Source organism: Strigops habroptila, chromosome 17 (assembly GCF_004027225.2).
Source record: "Strigops habroptila isolate Jane chromosome 17, bStrHab1.2.pri, whole genome shotgun sequence".
Classification (NCBI taxonomy): domain Eukaryota; kingdom Metazoa; phylum Chordata; class Aves; order Psittaciformes; family Psittacidae; genus Strigops; species Strigops habroptila.
In genome coordinates, this window is record NC_044293.2 from 3,737,746 (window position 1) to 3,747,066 (window position 9,321).

At 48.5% G+C, this 9,321-nt stretch overlaps 1 protein-coding gene across 1 annotated transcript; it reads right to left on the minus strand.

Moving 5' to 3' along the window:
* SCN3B (sodium voltage-gated channel beta subunit 3) lies at positions 1-7,306 on the minus strand. The gene is given in 8 exon segments (XM_030505312.1): positions 1-2,213; positions 2,703-2,799; positions 2,993-3,131; positions 3,597-3,822; positions 5,388-5,551; positions 6,989-7,059; positions 7,061-7,267; positions 7,269-7,306. Coding segments are annotated over 7 exon segments (909 nt in total). The 3' UTR covers positions 1-2,213; positions 2,703-2,735.
* Positions 7,307-9,321: the final 2,015 nt, after the last annotated feature.

Sequence of the window (9,321 nt, forward strand, 5' to 3'; positions counted from 1 at the left end):
TCGTGAGTGCTTTGTTCTTTTTATTATCCTGCCTATTCTAAAGTCTCTTCTGTTGTTTCCGAGTACAGAGAGAGTCTTTTCAGACACCAACCAGGACCATCTCTTCCAGCACCACTACCCCTGAAAAAATCCCTTTTGTTACTTTTTTGCTATGGGAACCTTGAGCAATATTTACACACCTTTTTCTCCTGCCTAGAACAACACAGGACAATATCTGTCTGCAGGAAGTGGAGAAGTGAAAGATATGTCCAAGAAAAAGCATCTTAAGAAGATGCGTGTAAGATACTGGAAGGTGTAGGACTAGAGGACTGCCCTTCTTTACCACCTGAGGTAGCTCTCACCAAGTTCTTAGTTTACTCCTTTTTTGAGTTAGTATTATGACACCAGAGGGTTACCAATGCTTCAGCGGGCTGAGGAGCAGAGCTAAAGTGGGAGAGAAGTTACATGGCCTTACCTAAATATCACTGCGGGTGTCAATGCCGTGGTCAGTGACAGATAGATACTCCGGAGTTACCATCTAGCCCCTCCTCTGGTGCTGTGGGTTTAGAGTTAGGATTATGCCCAAAATGAAGACATGCAGCTGAACAAGGAGCTGCTTTTTCCCCTTTACGCTATTCGGTTTGAAGGAGCAAGTGTGCTTCCAGACTCCAAGTGTCTGGAAAACATGCTCACATTGCCAGACTCAGCTCTGGACGCGAGAGCGATCCTATGGCAGCGACTGCGCTGTGGTAGTTTACTAAAGGTAACACCCACTCTAAAAAAGGAATTTTGAATGCCTGCCAGTTAGAAATCTGGCCCGGGCCTGACTTACAAACGGAGTAATTTCTGTGATTTCAGCAACACACAAAAAGCAGCAGAACAAAGCAGGGGAAATTCCACACGTGGGAAGCATGCCTTGATTCACAAGCACTTGGTAACTATTTAGAAGCGGTCAGTGTAGCAGAATTTGTCAACTCTTGCAAGCAGTAGAGGCTCCATTGCAGCAGGGATGTAACAACATCTGCTATGTGCAAAAATAAACTTTCCCCATTTGGTCTTCAGGTACAATTCCACCCTGGCCAGTGTTTCTGCCTTATTCCCTCTTTGTAATCCTAGTTGTTGAGCTTGACCGATTACATGTGAGGCCAGAAACATCCACTACGACTGAAAAGGTAGGTTTGCATGGGAAAGACTGAATATACAGTGTGATTCCCGTGCAGCAGTGGATCACTTACAAAGAATGCCAGCTACTCAAACCAGTGACTATCACAAGAAAGAAATACTATTAACTAGGAAAAAATAAGTGTTTGGTGTCTATTCCTCTAGGTGGTGCTGCACTATAGTATGAGGAGACTATCAGTTACTAACACCACTACCATTTTACAAAGCTTTCCTGGGAGGGCTATGCATCCTACTGACTTTGCTTTGCCTACTTGCCTGTTGTCACAGAACGTGGCTCCACAGGTTATTCCTACCACTGTGCACTTGAGGCGTAAACCTGCTATGCAAGGCAAAAGGAAGGAACTAAGACTTTTGATGCTTGCTAAATAAAAAGGGGGTTATACAGGGGGTTCTTATACTTACATCGTACTGCTTCCTGAAGTAAGGGTACTTCAGGATCTATAGTCTCAGTTCCCTCCTTCAAGAGCAAGTGCGAATGGGGCACAGGGGGACTCATTCTAACACCATCACAGTCCTCATCCTGCTCTGCCTGTGTGCGGGCAGCCCAAAGTCCAGAGCAACATGCCAAGGAATAACTAATCATTTAAATTCTTCTTGTTTCAACACTGATAAGACTGCTTGGGCTGTAACACACGGTGAACATCACCTAAGATGACCTCATTCCCAGTCTCAGAGGTCAGAGTAACATGACATACATACCCTTTACCTCTGCAATGGAGAACTAGCGTAGTCAGCAAATAAAGGTGGTGGTGACGGCAGCTAAGAAATGACACTTAACATTTACAAAGCCATTAACATGATGATGGAACAGAATCTCGGGAAGGAGCCGTGCTGCCCACACCCCTGTGCCCTTTGCTCAGCATGCTTCAAAAGAAGAGTCCTTTAGCAAATGGGCTGGCAGCTCAGAATGGAGTCATGAGGCCAAAGTCAAGGCTGTACAGAGTCCAAGGCAAATGGAAGAGAATTTACACTTCCCCGTATCTCCTCCCGACGGCGCAGAGCTCCCCCTCAAACCTGGCTGGCATGATGCGGTCCTTCTGTCTTCAGAGCCCCTGCAATGGAGAGAATTCCTCCTGGAGCACGAGTCATTTGACCTTACAGAAGTGAGGATCATGCTACAGTTAGCATGGTAACTAGCAGGATAAGACTTTAAAAGATGTAGATTTTGGTCTTTTTCCACAAAGTCCTTCCTAGCAGATGCTTCCGTTGGAAATAGTGCCCTTACATGCCTCTGAGCGCAGCTCTGCATCCACACGGGACAACGACTATTCCCAACTCAACAGGAATGGGCAAAAGAGGAGTAATTACATCAGGGCTTGAAAGCAAACGTGTGTTAGTTCAGGGTTAGAAGTAACACTGGAAGACCCGTCACCTTAGATACCTATAGTGCTTCTAAGGTCACTAGGGAAGCTTCAGAGAAGGAGCACAGCCAAAGTGCAGGAGTCTCCCATCCACCTTTCCTCCAGCCCCACACATGTCTAACCAGCTGTAGTAAGGCTGAAAGGTTGACAGACACAAGCAGACTGTTCCTCATCACCTACCTTGGTGCCGTTCATTCCACTGACTCCTCTCTGCTATTCCTCTACAGGCACGGCACAATTTTCCTTGTTTTCTGACGGAATCGCAAGATAGTCTGTCCTGTAGTTGGAGGGAAGGGGGAAAGCATAACCTCAGTGCTGCAGTGCAAACCACAGTGTGGGTCCATCCACCCTTACAGAGATACTGAATGCCTGTAAGTATCTCTAAGGTAACGAATGTCACCTGGAGGAGATGCTCACAGGAGGAAACTCCTTGGTCCAGTCAGGAGCACACACAGAGATTTCACACTTACGCATTTTCTTGGGCAGCTTCCTCCGCCTTGGAGACTTTCCTGTAGCAATAGACCATTTCTATCAGCAGCCACAAGGTGAGGAAGACCAGCAGAATATACATCATAATTTCAGATATGACCGAGGTGAAGTCTTCTCCAGCTGTGAGGAAAATTAAATAATCTCTGATCAGTTACATGCAGTGATTGGAGCAGAGCAGCTCCCTTGACACTTCCCACCCTCGTGCCATCCCTCTCAACCCACCTTAACAGAGATACCCAGATACTACACCATGAGGGGGCAAGAGAGAGGGAACAGGCAGGATCCTGCCAGCAGGATACACTGCTTGTTTCCAGTGGAATGGAACACCCAGGCAAAGGCTGTGCTGTGGCATCCTTGTAACTTCCCACATTCACACACAACCACTCTGAGCCCACAGAGAGGCTGCAGCCAGCAAACAAACACAGGTCTCTCCTCCTGAACCCTGTGTAGTGTTTGTTGCTGCAAAGACAGACACGATTCTCTGGCAGCTCAGTCACCCCTCTCCTACAACACGATGAAAAGCTCTATCCCTGATGACAGCACCCACAGCGAGTTAAGGCACAACACGCTGCCAGCCCTTCATACCCTCCTCCACCACGGTGAGGTGGATCAGTCTGGAGCTTGTGAAGAGAGGCCGGTGAATCTCGAACTCAAACTCCCGGGTGATGTTACAGGTGTAGATACCCGAATCGTTCAAGGTCACGTTTAACACAGTGATGGAGACATCCTGCATGTCTTTACTCCCATTCCACTGTAACCGGCCACTGAAGCGGCTTGGAAATTCATGGTTGGTTTTCCTGTACTCGTAGATCTGTAGGGAAATGTGAAAGGGTATTTCTGATTAATCACTGACTCGTATCTCGGACAACAGCGCAGCATATGCAAGGAACATCACCACCCTCGAGCTACACACATGTACATTCTGGGCTAAGGCTTCCTTGGTAACAGCAGCTATTCATATTCCATCATCCTTTTCCTCAAAATCTTTACAGAAGACAGAAAACTGAATTATCTCCATCACAGAGGTATTAAAAATAAGGCAGAGAAAACGTCACATGTGGACAACAATGCAAAAGATCAGCAATAGAACTAGAACCAAAGCAGTCTTCGTGCCAGCCTGTCAGTCACTGCACATTAAGATCATCTTAAGAAGGAACCACAGAATAAATACAGCAAAGACAAACTGACGTTTTCGGTAAGCCCTGAGGTATTCAGCTGAAATGGAAGTGATGCAGGATAAAAATGACAGCGTGGAAATGGTGCAACAGAAGAATGGAGCTTTGGTGGCTCTAATCTCTTCCAAGTTTTGGGCTGACCACAGCCCCATCATTTCCCTGCCCACCCCAGCTCACTTTCATCAGCATTCCTTGGGTTGCCACTGGCAAATGTATCACCCAGGTCACTGAAAGTGGATTCCCATTTCACTCCTTAGCATGGTCCCTTTAGCTCTCAGGCAGTAGGAATCTATCTGCCTTCTTGCCTGGCCCTACTCAATCGTGATGAAAAGCAACCACTGATCTAATGCTTTTACTCAGATAAAATAGCTAGAAGGGAATACGTGCACTCAGCCTTTATCTTACTCTCCATTTACCATTCCTTCCTGAATTCTAGCTGTCCATCTATACAATTCCCATTTTGATTCACTCTGAAAGGGAGTTTTACCTTTTCCTGACAGAGACCCAAACCAACTCACATAGATCCTCCCACAGTCACGATACCACTGCTTTCTCCGAGGCAAAAAAGTAAATCCTTTCCTGCAGATGTATCAGAGCCCAATTTAACCTCCAAAGAATAGCTTTGGGATTCAGAAGTGTCCTAAGCCAAGGGTACCGGGTGTCACTCCATACTTCTATTTCCCTTCTTGATTTCCTTACATACTAGGCTTCACCTAGTCAAGGGACAGAACTGGAAATTCACATTCATATATGTATATGATCCCAAATGTTTGAACTCAACAGTAGATTCTAGCTTTTCCTGCCATAAGGAACCCTCTGGTGTCACAACGCTGTGCCCAAGCGTGGAAATCAGCTAAGCAAGGAAAAAACACTTTAGTTACTGCTCAAAACCAGTGCTGTGGAACTTCTGGGTGAAAATGCTGCAGAAATGGTGAAGGTCTGCAGCTAAGAGCTGATTTCCAAGCTCATCTCTTCTCTGATATGAAAGCAGCCTTGCTGGGTATTTCTATAGGCTTTCGGTAAAAGCTTTTGCTCTTATTTGGGTCTCCCTCCTTCCCTTATACAGCCCTCCTTGGGGATCCTGCCACAGGACAAACTTACACTCTCATAAATACCTTTTGGCTTCTCCCACATGAGTTCCCTGGGCTGTGTTTCACAGAAAGACCTACGACACAAGGGCTCAGCTACCAGGCATACATACAGGTTCATCCTTTCCACCCTCCGGCCTGTAGAACCATTCCACCACCGTGCTGGCTGTGACCTCTTCCCTCTTCATGCAGGAGATGCAGAGTAGCTTCATGTGTGATCCTTGGACAGCCTCTGTCTCTGATGGAACTTCAACACATACTGCAGAACAAAAACCGGCTAGGGAGAAGGAGCAGCAGAGAAGAAGTGTAAGATGGAGTTAGATAGACATCAGTTATCCACATCTCGGCATCACATCATCCCCAACAGCAAACTGATTCATTACTAACTCTGTCTGACAACAGATAAGTCTCAAATGTCAATTTTTACCAACCTTCCTTCTCCAAGAGATAAATAATTCATATTAATTAACAGAGAGTGATCGCTTCACACAGATTCACCCCTCCAGCATCTGCTTTGCCACAACTTTAATCCTTCCCATAGTAATTAATGCCACTTTGGAGGCATTGTTGCTTCTCTCCATGCATGCTGAGCATGCTCCCGCTCCAGCAGCAATTACAGTCTGGTAGGAGAGAAAGCCCAGAATTCAAGTGTGGAGGGACAGCTTGCTCATTGTGCTAAATGAAACGAGCTGGATGTTTTCATCTGGCAACGTGGAAGCATTCTAGGTTTCATAAGCAGTACAGGGAATCGAGGGGCTTGGACCCAAGTAAATGTGGCAGCAGGAGGAGTTACTGATTTTACACACTTTCCTGCTCAAGATGCTTCCAATTAGATCTGTGCTCACACTGGCAACTGTAACACACTGCTCATACAAGACAAAAATCATTGTCTGTGGAGCTACTCGGTAAGAAAAGGAACGCTTCAGCACCACATCTCAGACTAAATCCCTGCTGACAGTTGTCCCCTGGGCTAAACAATACTGGGTTCTGCTGTCCGATCCTGCCTCCAGAGCCCACAGTTCAGCTCACTGAAGGTGCTGACTTTGCTGCCTGCTCCCTCCTCCCCAGCTCTCATACCATTAACCCTCTCTTGAGCACTGTATTATCCGAGGACATAGCGGGATTCCAATTCTCCTGGACTACCAGCTTCGTGGGTAGCACCAGCTTTCTAGGAGAACTAAGAATGCAGCTCCTGGATCGTGCTTTGCTCCGGTTAAATTAGCTCTGCACGCAGAGCTAAGCACCCACACATGGAGCTGTAGGTTACATGCACATCAGATGTGGCTGTACTGGCAAAACCAACCTTCTCCCGCTTGCAGGAGAACAACTGTGATTGCAACAAACTGATTTACTCCAGCTCACACTGCATGGGAAAAGAGCACTGCCCAACAGTTTGCACACCCCGATGTAACCAAACATTAAATTACATTGCAAATTTCACAACAGCAGCAGCAGCAAGGCAACGGGAAAGAACTTGCATGCATATTAAAGCACATGCTTCATGCCCTATGTCTTCTAAGCAGTAATGCATTTTTCTCTGCTCACACCAACTCCATTACATTCACACCAACTCTGCATGAATATCGTTTCCTTCTCTTGTAAACGCAAAAAAGCCACTTCGAAGCCTGGTGTTGGTAAGGGAACCCTGCTAGGAGAAGCGGCACCCTACAAGAGACAAGCACCGGAGCAGACAGCACAGAATGGAAGCACCTACCCCAGACCACCAACACGACCGAGGACGCACAAACCAGCCTGGGCAGCGCAGCCATTGTTCCGAGCAGGGAAGGCGCCGCTCCTCCGCTCCTGACCGTGGCCCCGGCGCAACAGGATGCGGGCGGCGGCGGCGGCTGGGGCCGGGCTCCGGCGGCGGCAGCACCACGGACAGGGCCGGGCCGCGGGCAGCGCCGCAGCCGGGCCCGGGGCGGAGCCGCGGAGCAGCAGCAGGTGGCGGCGGCGGCGGCGGCTCCGTCGTACCGCGACGGCTGCGCGGAGCCCCTGAGCCCGGGCGGGGGGCACGGCCCGCCGCGGGCATGCGCGGCCGCCGCCTCCCTCCCTCCCTCCGCCCGGCCCCGCAGCCCCTTCGGAGGCATCCTACTACTTGGCACCGTGGGGTCATGGAGAAGCCTCCGGCTCTGATGGGTTTAACACAGCGCTGAAGGTCACAGTGGGAAATAGTGGGAAATCCTCTCTCCTCCTGTTCCAGGCTGATTCCCAGGAGTTTAATGCCAGCGCCAGGCTGGGCTTTCTCTCCCTGGCGTGGGGCCACCGTGCTTCTCCAACTTTGAAGGTCACCGTGGACATGGAGGGGAAAACAAAGCACTCCCTCCTCCTAAAGCATCTGCTCTGATGGCAGCTTGACAAACAGCCCGATCTATTGAATTAAACCTGCCCAACCTCATCAGAGAGTGGCATGTGAGCAAGCGGCAGTGCCAAAACTCGGGGTGCAGACGGAGAGACCCACCCAAACAAGAGGAATCTGCAGCCATCAGAAAGTTCTGGGCACACGGCTGCGGGTGGTGGGCTCTGCCTTGGTGCTAAGGGCACATGCATCCAGTCTGGTCCCTACAACGCTGCTGAAGCGCAGCAGGCACAGAACAAAGGCAACCAACGCTATTCCTAGACATCATGTTCGTAGCAGCAAAGCTGCATTCATCATCTGCCAACAACCACACACACAGCAACTGCCTCCACCTCGCCCTGTATAGCCTACTGTGACAACTCCAAGTAATTCCCAGCTAAGGGCAACTTCCCAATTCCTTGTTCTGCTTCATTTTACTGACTGGGCAGGTTACCCTGCCCTGTTCCAAGTTCCAGCCCAAGCCCCCTCTGCTGCTATTCAAAGGAAATACCCGTTTAATGTGTCTCCAGGAGCAATGTGACAGCTTGAGAGTTGGTGGCTTGCAGATGCCAGAAACACACTTACATTTCCCAGCTTAGGAACCATCCATCATGAATATCTACATCTTTAAATCCGACTTTCCTCCACAGGAAGACAAATTGGCAGCTGCAATACCCAGAGACAACGGAAGGATGTAGCCTCCTACTTGAAGCCATTTCCTTTTCTCCCATTGCCCCTTTCTATATTCACCACAAAGGCTGTGGCACAGGATTTGCTCCCAACTCTTCCGGAACAATCCAGCCCGTGCATGGTGGATGAGAGCTGCTTGGGGGTTTTATATAGACACTGGAGCTACTGGACAATGTCCCTGGCTATCTCATTTGGCAACCAGCTCTTTCACGATGTGGAAATCACATCTGTTCTCAGGAAGCCAAGAAAACACACAGCACGGCTCAGCAGAGCTGTGCTGTTTGTGCTACGGCTGCTCTAATTACATCTATTACAGAGGATCCTGCCAGGGAGGAGAGAGGGGCTCTGAGAGGATTAGAGGAAGCAGAAGCCTTTTCCTCCTCTAATCCCAGGCACTCCAAAAACCCTCACCTGCCAATCAATGCAAATCACAGTGGCAAACATCCTAAAACAGCAGTGAGTTGTCCCTCAGAACCACTCATATGCAGACCTCAAGCACTTCATGTTAGACCAGTGTTGGAGCTGCTGTTTAAAGAAGGGAAATTGGGCTCAGAGGTGAAGAAAATGGGCTTGGATTTAGGTGGATTGTAGCACCAAAAGCCACAAGTCAGGGAAGCAGATGGAAATCACACCCTCTCCCTCAGCTCTGGAGAAGTTTAGTCTCCATGCTTCATGTACTGCATATTTCATGTACTACAGACCAAACCAAAGGTGATTTAACATAAACACTTGCAGTCAGTCCAGTTTATTAAACTGCCAGAACCTATGCTGGGTTTTAAGGAAAACTTCTCTGGAAGTCTGTCTTATTCAGGGACGCTGTATGGGTTTGGAATGAAAGGATAAGATACTTTCATTCTTGTTATAACGTGGGCTAAGATGGGAACCATTCCAGCATCTCCATGTGCCCGTTTTCAACAGGCAACAAACACTGCCCAACCCTCTTCAGGAAAACTTGCAATAAACGGGATGCCACGTGGGAAGCCTGTGTCAATTTTCAGCCCTGGTGTGCTGGGAAAGAG